This window comes from Mesoplodon bidens (genome assembly GCF_964165515.1).
Source record: "Mesoplodon bidens genome assembly, chromosome: 19".
Taxonomy (NCBI): Eukaryota; Metazoa; Chordata; class Mammalia; order Artiodactyla; family Ziphiidae; genus Mesoplodon; species Mesoplodon bidens.
In genome coordinates this window covers 6,302,023-6,314,891 of record NC_138179.1, presented here as the reverse complement: position 1 = coordinate 6,314,891, position 12,869 = coordinate 6,302,023, and the positions used below count along the sequence as shown (strand labels likewise).

General features: G+C 42.9%; 1 protein-coding gene across 2 annotated transcripts; it reads left to right on the top strand.

Moving 5' to 3' along the window:
• The first annotated feature begins 98 nt into the window (after positions 1 to 98).
• On the top strand, positions 99 to 12,711 carry PTRH2 (peptidyl-tRNA hydrolase 2). Of its 2 annotated transcripts, none has more exons than XM_081220410.1 (2): positions 99 to 258; positions 9,923 to 12,710. In XM_081220410.1, the coding sequence occupies exon 2, from the start codon at positions 9,923 to 9,925 to the stop codon at positions 10,460 to 10,462; it is 540 nt and encodes a 179-aa protein (XP_081076536.1). In that variant the 5' UTR covers positions 99 to 258; the 3' UTR covers positions 10,463 to 12,710. The 2 variants fall into 2 exon arrangements, with proteins under 2 accessions (XP_081076536.1, XP_081076537.1); XM_081220411.1 differs by having other exon boundaries at positions 115 to 277; positions 9,923 to 12,711.
• Positions 12,712 to 12,869: the final 158 nt, after the last annotated feature.

Here is a 12,869-nt window from a genome sequence, read left to right as displayed (position 1 = left end):
CGGAGACCGCCTCCAGAAGAAAAGCGTTCCCCCCTCCTTTCGGCCGCCTGAGCTGATCGTCGTGGAATTTCAGTTCGAGTCTGGGTTAGGGACTTGTGGGCGGGGCGAGAGGAAGAATGACTGTTCTCTTCGCGGTTCTTGATCCGGAACTTGTTGTCAAGGAACCCCGGAAGGGGTAACTCGCGCGAGAGAAGCGTGTTCGCTACCCAGAAGTGAAGAACGCAGAGCCGCGACTGAGGCGGAGGAGAGGTTCTCTAGGTAGGTCAGCCTCTCACAGGTAGGGGGATGTTCTTCATTCTGTCTCCAATTGGAATGTTTCTTCCCATCTAATTTTATAACCACCCCCTCACCCTTTCATCTTCTCCTTCGTAAACTGTCTTCCGCCCAGTGGCCGCCGGAGCCACTGTTCCGGTTCGGCCAGTCGTCTTTTGGAAGAGAGGACCAAGCTGCTGGGGAGGGGAAGGACCCAGAATTTCTAGTTCCCAGGCAACGCTTCCCTTGAGGCAGCATTGATGGATTCGCTCCGAATGTGAGAAAATACCGAGCAGGCCTCACCCTCTGCTGAGTGTTTATTGAGTAGCCACAGCGTAGCAAGTTGTTGAATCCTACGAGGAGAGAAAAGGCCTCTAAGAATATGATCGAAAAATTGCCTCCCTGTGTCACACAGACATAATGTCTAAAGGAGTATTTAATACTTTAACAATCCCAGGCACTGTACTAGACGTTGAGAATTATGCTCTACAGTGGTTATGTGTTATTGTTACAGCGGCTCTGGAAAGTAAATAATGAAGACTGACTGGGGGGTGGTAAAGACTTAAGAGACAGGTTTGGTTTGAACTACACCTTCATGGGTGAAGAGGATTTTTTGTGTGTTTAAGTGGAGAAAATTATTTCAGGGTGAGATTGCTGCTTGAAAATACCTAGTCATTTGGTGTGGCTGAAGAGTACACTGTGTAGCGGGAGAGGAGGATAAAGTAGGTTGAAACCGAATTGTGTAGTTCTTTGAATTCCTGCGAAGGGATTTAGGTTTTATTGTTACCCCACCGAACTTGACGGGTACCCAAAGGGTACTGACGCCGGGTTGTGGTGAAATAAAGCACAGTCTTTATTGCAGGGCCCCAAGCAAGGGAGTGGCAGAACTTTCTGCAGTCATGGAAATGTTCCATACCTCGCTAACTCATAGAGTGGCACCTAGCCACTTGTAAGCTGTTGAGCTATTGAGCACTTGAAATATGGTTAAATGTAACTGACGAACTGAATCTTCATTTAGTTTTAATTTAAGTTTAAATGACTACGTTTGGCTAATGGTTGCTGTATAGGACAATGTAGGTACAGACTGAAAAGAGGACCAAATGTGTAAGCTTGGGTAATACATACATCAGGAGACAACAGAGGACATATAACCAGAAAGAGAGACTGGAAAAAAGGTATCCGAAAGATCGGATGATAATAGGGTGAACGTTGGGTTAAAGAATTCAAGGGAAGAAAGCTTAAAGAAAAGTTATCAGTGAGTGGTGCAGAAGACTCAAGATGAGGCCTAAACAGAGGCAGCTGCACTTGGCAATTAGCTAGTGTCTGATTCCTGGGCAGTTTCAGTCGAGTGGGGAAGGGAGACAGGTCACTGAAGAAGTTTAGAGATGAAGGGAAGAGGAAAAGGGAGGCAGTGATTTAAGGGTCAAAGAGGAAGGATGTTTAGGTTGGAAAAGGCCCAGGGGCAGGAGCCAGTGGAACAGGATAAATGGGGGTAGCATGCTTCAGAAGGTAATGGAATCGTGAGCATTGGTGAAAGAGGTTTCATCCGGCTGAGAAATTAGAAGGCACCAAGAGGAGGGTTTTACAGGACATGTTCAGTGCTGTCATTGCCCGGGATTGTCTATGAGACTAAGACAGTTAGGTTTACCTTAGTCTCAAGCACCGGGTTTATTGATACATGTTTATAATAGATATGCAGAAAAGGGGACAGGCTGGAACCCTTTTTACAGGAGTTAGATGTTGATCTGATCAGGCTGATAGGAGATGAGAACATCGTGAAGAATAGAGATGTTAGTATTAATTTCAACATTTTAGAATTAGAGACCTCATAAGATATGGGACAGAAGTGATAAACAAGCTTGGTTATTTCTGGAACTTTTTCTGCTTTCTGTTTATGATGACTCTTACTGGTATATCTGTTTTTAAATAAAGCTGAGAAAATGAGCAGCTTTCCATCATGACCTTTTAGATGAGTATGTTCAACATATACTCATGTGTAGTTCCTTTCTCCAGATAGTACCTGAGTCTGGTATGTGGGATATTTGGTTATTTTGCAACCTAGAAATTGGTGCAGAGAATCCTTCTAATTCTTGGCATAGAAGTTTGTGTCTGTGTGTGTGTGTGTGTGTGTGTATTTTTTTTTAATATATATATATAATTGAATATTTGTTCTATTTGTAGTCTGGTTGTTAGATTATCACACAGAAGTCCTGCTGATATGTAAGCATAATGTAGTAACTAAATGATAGATGCATTATGAGATAATGTGGGTTCTAATAAGAATTAAATTTTTTTTTTTTTTTTGCGGCTGCAAAGACATCTAGAGCCTTCAAGTACCGTGTCAGTACAGCCCTGTCACCATTTTAGGTACACCAGTGAAAGAGGACTGAAACTAGGTGCTGATGACTTAACCATTTATGACCCTCTGGTCATTCCTTGTCATTCTCCTTTTATCCCTAAATGCTTGTTTCCTCAGGGTTCTGTTTAGCCATTTCTTCCCTCGATACACTTGACCCAGTGGCCTTACCCACATTCATCACTTCAGTAATCTCAGTTATATGTTAATTTCTTTCAAATATGTATTTCTAGCCTAAGCTTATCTTCTGACCTCTTAAATGATATATATATATATATTTTTTTTCCTGGACATCTCAACCAGGATGTCTTTTGGTCAAACCAGGCGTAATATATCTAAAACTGATTTTAGTATCTTTTACTTTCAAACCTTCTCTTTCACCAGAATCCCTTCATCAGTAAATAGTATACTTCCAATCTCCATTTGTTCAAATCTAGGTGTCATTCTAAACTTCTCCCTTTCTTTTATCATCAGACTTCCAGTGGGTCACCAAGTCATACAGGTGTGCCTCAGCCACTTCTTTCCTTTCCCATTGTCACTGCTCTTCTCTGAGTGACTGTCGTCTCGTCTAGACTTCTGGGAAAGGCAACAGAGTAGTGTTAAGAACACAGGCTCGGGCTTCCCTGGTGGCGCAGTGGTTGAGAGTCCGCCTGCCGATGCAGGGGACCCGCGTTCGTGCCCCGGTCCGGGAGGATCCCACATGCCGCAGAGCGGCTGGGCCCGTGAGCCATGGCCGCTGAGCCTGCGCGTCCGGAGCCTGTGCTCCGCAACGGGAGAGGCCACGGCAGTGAGAGGCCCGCATACAGCAAAAAAAAAAAAAAAAAAGAACACAGGCTCTGCAGTCAGGCTACCATTTACTAGCTTTGTGAACTTGGGTGAGCTAAACTTATATTCTCTGTACCCCAATTTTCACATCTGAAAAAATGGGGATAATAATTCTGTATTTACCTTAAAGGACTGTTAGGAATATTGAAGGAGACAATTCATGTAGAGTGTCAATACCTAATATATATCTAATATAAAACCTAATTTAGCAATTATTAACTGTTACTATGATTACATTATAGCAGGCTCCTGATCAATCCCCTGTATCTGTTCTTACCAGCTTCTAATTCATTCTTTATACTGAAGTCCCAGGTGATCTCTTAGAAAACAAAAGTCATTTCCCTGCAGCAGCTTCTCATTGTCCTTAGGGTAAATTCCAAACCGTCTAACATGGCTTACAAGGCCTCCTGTGATCTGCCCTTCTTTCTCACTTGGTTCTCTGCAGCTCTTTCTCTCCATCTTCCAGCAGTCTGGACTGCTTTCCGGTCATTGACATATTGTGTTTCTCTCCTCTGGCCTGCCCACTTGGCCTTCTTTCTGCCTGAAATGATCTTCCATCCTTCTATCTTCTTACTGATCCTTTGTTGCATTTTAAATATTTCTTCAACGAGGCCTTCCCTGACCTCCTACACTGAGCTAAAGCACTTTATGTACTCCCCAACACCTTTTTTAAAAATAATATGTATGTATGTATGTATGTATGTATTTATTTATGGCTGTGTCAGGTCTTACTTGCGGCACGTGGGATCTTTCGTTGCAGTGCGTAGGTTCTTCGTTGCGGCGCATGGGCTTCTCCGTAGTTGTTATGCACGGGCTCTCTGGTTGTGGCACGAGGGCTCAGTAGTTGTGGCCCACAGGCTCTCTAGTTATAGTATGTGGGCTCCAGAGCACGTAAGCTCTGTAGTTGCGGCACGTGGGCTCAGTACTTGCAGCATGCAGGCTTAGTTGCCCCGCAGCATGTGGGATCTTAGTTCCCCAACCAGGTATCGAACCTGTGTCCCCTGCATTAGAAGGCAGACTCTTTTTTTGTTTTTTCGTTTTTCTTTTTTGGCTGCGTTGGGTCTTCGTTGCTGCACGCCAGCTTTCTCTAGTTGCGGTGAGCAGGGGCTCCTCTCTGTTGCAGTGCACGGGCTTCTCATTGCGGTGGCTTCTCTTGTTGTGGAGCACGGGCTTTAGGTGCATGGGCTTCAGCGGTTGTGGTGCGTGGACTCAGGAGTTGTGGCTCAAGGGCTCTAGAGCACAGGCTCAATAGTTGTGGCACACGGGTTTAGTTGCTCCGTGGCATGTAGGATCTTCCCGGACCAGGGATTGAACCCATGTCCCCTGCATTGGCAGGCAGATTCTTAACCACTGCACCACCAGGGAAGTCCTCCCTAATGCCTTTTCATAACATTTACCAGCCATGTAATTATTTGTCTTCTCCTCCACTCGTCTGTGAACAACTGGCAGTGGCCTGTATTGTTCACTGTATTCCTAGTCTAACAAGGTACGTGTCTGGTACATAGGAAGTCAGCAAATGTTTGGGTTTTTTTTTAACTTCTCTTTGCCTCAGTTTCCTCATTTTCAATATATAGAATTAATGCTAACTTCTTACAGTTAGGTGGATCAAATGACACAATACGTTCAAAGTACCATTGAAGCCTTGAGCTATGACAACATGAAGTTTTCTTAAAATAAAATGAAAGAAATTCAACATTAGGACTGAGTCATTTCTAAACCACTACCAGAACTAAGCTCCGTGAGAGAAGGGACTTTTTCTCCTTTGCGTGCTCCTGTATTCCCCCAGGTCCTAGAGCAGAACCAGTTAATATTTGTGGAAGGAGGCAATATGTCATCAAAGTAAAAGAATTCAGAAAGCAGATGAGCTTAATGACACACGTCCGACTGTAATTCAGATAACCTATTCCTGTAGCTACACTCGGGACTTTCCATCACATTATAATGTTCCATTTCCAAACTCAAAACCCCAGACATCTCTCTCTAACCACAGCCATCTGCCTTTCCAGCTTACTTCCATCATACCTTTTCTTAATAGCATGTGCATATCCTCTGTCACCTTCCTGTCCTTAAATCATTTTATAAGAATGTGGATTTCAGGGCTTTTCATTTCAAACATTCTTGCCTTCACCCTAAATTCCCTTACGCCCTTGTGTCTTGGTGCTTACTCTTAGTAGAATTCAAACTTGGATAAATCCAACTATCTGTCATAGACGGGGAGGATGAAGGAAGAATATAGGTGCAGCAGATTTAGTTTATATGTTTGGAGGCAGTGATTATGTGGTTTTAGTCTTCTGGCTTCTATTTTCTCTGTGAAGTATGAAGTCATCTCTTCTATATTTTCACCTGTACTCAGGCTGCTAAGTACTGCTGGAGAGGATCATAACTGGTAGGTATGGTAGTGTTACAAAATCATTACTAATCCTAACCGTTTTTTTTTTTTTTTTTTTTTTTTTTTTTTTGCGGTAGGCGGGCCTCTCACTGTTGTGGCCTCTCCCCTTGCAGAGCACAGGCTCCGGATGCGCAGGCCCAGCAGCCATGGCTCACGGGCCTAGCCACTCCGCGGCATGTGGGATCCTCCCAGACCGGGGCACGAACCCGTGTCCCCTGCATCGGCAGGCGGACTCTCAACCACTGCGCCACCAGGGAAGCCCCCTAACCGTTTTCAATGTTCCTCTGCAATCCTGCTGTGTTTTGCTGTAACTTTTATTTCAGTCTTCCTCTTCTCAACTCCAGCTTGACTTTTGTACAAATAACTCCCTTCAAGGAAGAATTTCCTGCCTCCAAATCCACAGCCCTACCTGCATCTAAACCTGTCACATTGGGAAAGGTGTCCCTTCTTTCCAAGACCAAATCTCTTCACAGGGACTTAGGTGCCTCCCACCTACTGCTTTGTATTATTATTTATTCTTTCCCTATCTTGAACATCTACCTCCCTTTTCTCTGGGTCCATCCATTAACATTTAAATATGTTCAACATTTGTATATATTCATCTTTCCATCCTAAGAGGGAAAAAAAAAAAACCTTTACTTTTTCTTCACAGCCCCTTGTATCTGTTGCTTTTTCTTTCTGCTTTGCTTTCACTTTGTTTCTCTTTCTTGACCCCGTCTCAAACTAGCTTCTGCCCCAGAACTGCCCCACATTAGTTTTTTGCCAAAACTAATGGACAGACTGTCTCAGAGTGCTATCAACTTCTGGAAATATGTTCCTCACCACATTGTCCTGGTATTCCTGCCTCTATCTGTAAAAGTTGGCCATTTAAGAAGGCAGCTCCAGGGACTTCCCTGGTGGTGCAGTGGTTAAGAATCCGCCTGCCAATGCAGGGGACACGGGTTTGAGCCCTGGTCCAGGAAGATCCCGCACGCTGTGGAGCACCTAAGCCCGTGCGCCACAGCTACTGAGCCTGCGCTCTAGAGCCCACGAGCCACAACTCCTGAGCCCGCGTGCTACAACTGCTGAAGCCCACGCACCTAGAACCCATGCTCCGCAACATAGAGGAGCCACTGCAATGAGAAGCCTATGCACCGCAATGAAGAGTAGCCCCCTGCTCACGCAACTAGAGGAAGCCCGTGCACAGCAACAAAGACCCAACCCAGCCAAAAATAAATAAATAAATTTAAAAAAAGAGAGAAAGAAAGACAATAACAAGTGTTAGTGAGGATATGGAGAAATTGAACCATTTAAAAAAAAAAAAAAGAGCTCCAGACAGGATCCAACTAGAGAAGGAGATGCATGAACTACTCTAAAATGCAGAGTTTTTTTGGTAGGTGTTTCAGAAAGTAACTGAATAGTAAAGGATTCTAATGGACTCCAAGGAAGTGGAGATACAGGTTTTATAACATTAAGTAGCAATTTCAGGGAAATTAGTTTTGTTCTGGGGAGGGCAGGGTTTGAATTTGAGATTGCAAATGTGGGGATATTGGGTTGTTTCACTTTTTTATTAACTGTACGTTTGACTTAGAAAAGCAAGATACATAGTATAGCAGTGTAATGTGTTAAGTTATATTTTTATAGTTTGGAGACAAAAGAATTTAGTCATTTTCTTTTCCTTCAGATATTAAGTGTACTCCATCATTCTCTAACAATTACTGAAGGTCTGTTAGCCCGGTTTATCTCATAATCCTCCCAATCCTTCTTTTGAGATCTGGAGAGAGCCATGACTTATATGAAGGTCTGTTTGCAAAGGCATTGGTTTTTTTGTTTCTGAATTAGCAACTTGAGTCATAAGGCACTAGAGAAGTCGCTCTCAACCCTACCAGGCCCAACACAGTTTTTTAAAAAATAAAGTCACTTGCAACGAATATAAAATGGTATAGCCATTTTAGATAATAGTTTGGCAGGTCCTCAAAGTTACAGAGTTGCTATATGACCCAGCAGTTAGACTTCTAGGTATAAGCCCAAGACAAATGAAAACAAATGTCCACACAAAAACTTGTATTTATAGCAGCATTATTCATAATAGCCAAAAGGTAGAAACAACCCAGATGTCCATCAACTGATGAAGAGATAAATAATATGTGGTATACCCATACAGTGGAATATTATTCATCAGTAAAAAAGGAATGAAGGGGCTTCCCTGGTGGCGCAGTGGTTGAGAATCTGCCTGCCAATGCAGGGGACACGGGTTCGAGCCCTGGTCTGGGAGGATCCCACATGCCGCGGAGCAACTGGGCCCGTGAGCCACAACTACTGAGCCTGTGTGTCTGGAGCCTGTGCTCCGCAACAAGGAGTGGCCCCCGCTTGCCACAACTAGAGAAAGCCCTCGCGCAGAAACGAAGACCTAACACAGCCATAAATAAATAAATAAATTTATGTATTAAAAAAAAGGAATGAAGTATTGATACATGTTACAGTGTGGATGAACCTTGAAAATATTATGCTGGATGACAGAAGCCTGAAACAAAAGGCCACATATTGTATGGTTTGATTTATATGAATGTCCAGAATAGGCAAATCCATAAAGACAAAGTAGATTAGTGGTTACCAGAGACTGGGCGAGGGAGAAATGGGAAGGGACTACTCATGGGTGTAGGGGTTTCTTTTTGGGGCAGTGAAAATGTGGAATTAGATAGTGGTGATGATTGTACAACGTTGTAGATATATTAAAAAACACTGAATTGTACACTAAAAAGGTGAATTTTATAGTATGTGAATTACATCTCAAAAAAGTTTGACTCCCTGTATTATCCTCATTTTTTTTTTTTTTGGGGGGGGTACGCGGGCCTCTCCCTGTTGTGGCCTCTCTCGTTGAGGAGCACAGGCTCCGGATGCGCAGGCTCAGTGGCCGTGGCTCACGGACCCAGCCGCTCCGCGGCATGTGGGATCTTCCCGGACCGGGGCATGAACCCGTGTCCCCTGCATCGGCAGGCGGACTCTCAACCACTGCGCCACCAGGGAAGCCCCTATCCTCATTTTAAATATTTGATAACATTGCATACTTTGCCTACCATATAATTTCAAAAACATTAGTATGTTCTAATTTTAACAAAAAAGAATAAAAAAGAACTTTATGGTAAAATATGTATTTCCAGGACTGCCATCTATGCCACGCAGATTATGCACTGTACAATTCCAAGGGCACCACTTGTAAGTTCTACAAACATGATGGCCCCATGTATTTCAATGTATAAATGCTTAGATACTATTTATTCCACCAGAAGAAACTGATGACTGTTTGTGCCTATACACTGAAGCGTCATGAATCCAACAGCCTCACATGTAGACTGATTTAAGTGCTTTATTGATGATTCGAATACCATGAACAGCTTTGCTGGGGTAATAGGAATTTCTAAAATAATAAGGATAAAGGATCATCTTCCTTTGATTTATACGATAGTTATACTACTGGTAAATTGAGTGTTAAAACTATGCAAAAAATACTTTGTGTTCGTATGCAAAATGAAATTGGGTTCTACTCTCAGACATGAATAGTTTTTCATCTACAGAAATGTCCAGTGGGACAAATCTTCACGTGTAAGGCTTTTAGCATTCCATGCCAAGGTCTAGTAAATGTCAGCAGCGCACCTCACTCCAGGCCCGTTGTTGTGACAACCAGGAACTTCTCTGAGGGGTTGGTACCATCCCCATTAAGAATTAATGCAGTACGAAGACACAAGTAAATAAGCACTCACTATATTCCAGAAAGAGCGAGAATCTTGGTTTCTCTAGATCCTTTAGGCATCTTGGTAAAACAGAACATTTCCTTTCTCCACAAGACTTAGCAAAAATTGAGGAACGGAGCTTTGTTGTATCCAAGAAAGAGATGTACTCCTCACATTGAGATTAAAATGACCTAAACTGCTTCATCTGTATTCTTGAACCTTTTCTAGCACACAGGGGAGAAAAAATAGTACATGCCTAAGATCTAAAACATACTTTGCCTTTTTTCTGGATGAATTAAAATATTGCTGCTTCTATACTGTCAGGATGTTTTATCTGATAAGCCTGTAACTTTCCACTGCTAGATAGTGACAACTTTCTTTTCCTTTCAGATGCTCTCCAAACCCTTGGTTATGGAATATTTGACTAATCCTGGTACACTCAGCTTGGCTGCCGGAGTTGCTTGTGGCATGTGCCTGGGCTGGAGACTCCGAGTACGCTTTGGAACGATCCCCAAGAACTCGGTGAGCGAGACAGACACTGACACGAAAACAGAAGCGAGCATCTTAGGAGAGGGTGGGGAGTACAAAATGATTCTTGTGGTTCGAAGTGACTTAAAGATGGGAAAAGGGAAAGTGGCTGCCCAGTGCGCTCATGCTGCTGTTTCTGCCTACAAGCAAATTCAAAGGAGAAACCCTGAATTACTCAAACAATGGGAATACTGTGGCCAGCCCAAAGTGGTGGTCAGAGCTCCCGATGAAGAAACTCTAGTTGAATTATTGACCCATGCAAAAATGCTGGGACTGACTGTAAGTTTAATCCAAGATGCAGGACGTACTCAGATTGCACCAGGCTCTCGAACTGTTCTAGGAATTGGGCCAGGACCAGTAGACCTAATTGACAAGGTCACTGGTCACCTAAAACTTTACTAGGTGGAATATTGTATGATGATGGTCATCCCACCACCACAAGGGTTTGAAACTAAAATTCTAACAATAAAAGCTGAATTTCTTCCCCCAACTTATGTATTCTTGAGATGAAAATTCATTCCTGTGTTCTTCTATCATGTACTTGGCCTGGTTACACAGTTATCTTGGGCTGGAAAAAAAAAAAAAAGTTTGGTTAATAAATAGTCCTGGTGGTTCAAGAGATAGGTGCTGAAACAAGAAATATTTAAGATGAGAGGCAAAGGTCACAACAGAATTGGATTACGAGGTGGGAAACAGCATTTCCTATGTGTGGTTTGGTCCCTTTGTGTGTTAATAGCTCTTCTGTTACCCACCTTGGAGGATCAGGGGTCAAGGGTACTACCATTAGGTGCAAACTGTAGTTTGTTTTTGCTGCCTTCAGTTTTTGGACGACTGCCTATATTATTAATAGATCATGGGTTTAAAAATCTAACTTTGTGGATTTGTCTTAAAGCTGAGGTTTTATAGCACTGATATAACCCACCCGTGCTGTGTCTCATGTTCATTCCCTGACCCACACTGGCTAAAGTTTCTCAGCAGTGGTCCTGCATCTCTTTAGTTCCCCCCCCTTTCCTAACAGTGAAGGCATTGAAACTTGCGAAGTGACTTGTATGGACCTTGAAGGTGATAATGGGCCCACGTAAGAATTTATGGTAATTGTAAAGTGAATGTAGCTTAGCCCAACATCCCACTATTTCTTTACCTAGGACTTAAGGAACTGGACAATTATTTAAGGGCACCTTATTTCCCTTCTGATCGTTATACACTTAGCATGACATAATTCCAATAATTACTATGTTATACCAGCTGCCCAGAATATGAAGGTTCCAGCTCCCAGGAGCCACACAGCTTCCTGATCGCTTTTTTGCAAAAAGGGATCCTGACAGGATTTCTAATTTCAGTATATCCCTAAGAACTATGATGATGTCAGGGAGAATTTTGGTAACAGGCACACGTTAAGTGACTGCAGCTCTCCATGGTTAACTTCAGCAATTAATATCAGTTAGCAGTTAACGTCAACATAAGCAGTAATATAGCACAGCTGCAAGCTCTACGGTCAGTGGAGTCTGGGTAGAACACTAAAGACTACTGCAGCCGGTCTTAGAGGTTCTATTTCGTCAGTTTTGTAGTTTACACCGGCATCTGACAGCACAGAAGAAATTGCACCTATGAAGGACGCCACAGTAGCACCTGTTTCTTGGTAGAACGTTGATACTGGATTGGACAGTGATGCAGCAGCACGTGACTGCGTGGCAGAGGACCCAGTCCTACACGTGTGATCCTGGCCCTGGTATTTCCGAGGCTCGCCTCAGACCGGTGGTTCTAGGTCCAAACGTGCATTCCCAACAGGATGGTCTGCCGTGGCTGATGTAATTTTAGTAAATCATGGCCTGTCTACTAGGATGAACAGTACCCAAATTCTGGTAGTTATGGAAACATCGTGTTTGTTTCCTAGCTCACCTGTCCTTTCCTATTTATTTTATAGGGTTCATAATCTTACGGTTCACAGAGTATACTCTGCAGAGCCCTTGGGGTCCCTGAGACACTGGCAGGGGGTCTCAACAATGTTCCTAATACTAAGACATTCTTTTCCTTTTCCACTGTTCTGACATTTGCAGTGATGATAAAAAAGCAGTGGTGGGTAATACTGCTGGCACCTTTCACGAATCAAGGCAGGGGCACCTACCTGTACAAGTAGTCGCTGTAGTGTTCACTGCCCTACACTTAGTTTAAAAAAAAAAAATTCACTTCATGTCCTTGACGAAGCAGTAAAAAAATTATTAAATTTGATCCTTGACTGTTTGTCTTTATATTTTATGTAACATCAGACACTTCCGGTGCACACTGAAGTGTGACTGTCATCTTGAGGAAAAACACTTGTGGCTGAGTCCTGAGGTGAACTAGCTGCTTTTGTCATCAAACATTTTTACTTGCAAGAACTGACAAAAATCTAGTTAACCAGACCTGGATGTTTGGCAGATATAACTACAAAAAGTCCATCTTCATGATTTCAGAGTCCACATTTCAACTAACCACAAGGATCTGGAAAGGCTATTAAAATACTCCTTCCCTTCCTTATTAAATACCTGTATGAGGCCAGATTTCCTTCATATACTTCACAACGTAACAGATTGAATGCGGAAGGAGCTGTGAGAGTCCAGCAGTCTCCTGTGACAACAAACGCTAGTTAAAGAGACTCTTTACAAATAGTGCAGCGCCACTCTTCTTGCCTGACTCTTGGTTGGGGAAATACGGTTCATTCATTACTGCTTATATTAACGTTCAATGAGTTTGTCCTATTTAAATGGTCAATAGTTTAAAGAAATTGTTTCAACTCTAAAGTACAGTCAGTATGAATAGATAAAACCCC

Excerpts from the sequence above, each read along its gene's own strand:
- PTRH2 (XM_081220411.1), top strand. The coding sequence starts at position 9,923 with ATGCTCTCCAAACCCTTGGTTATGGAATATTTGACTAATCCTGGTACA.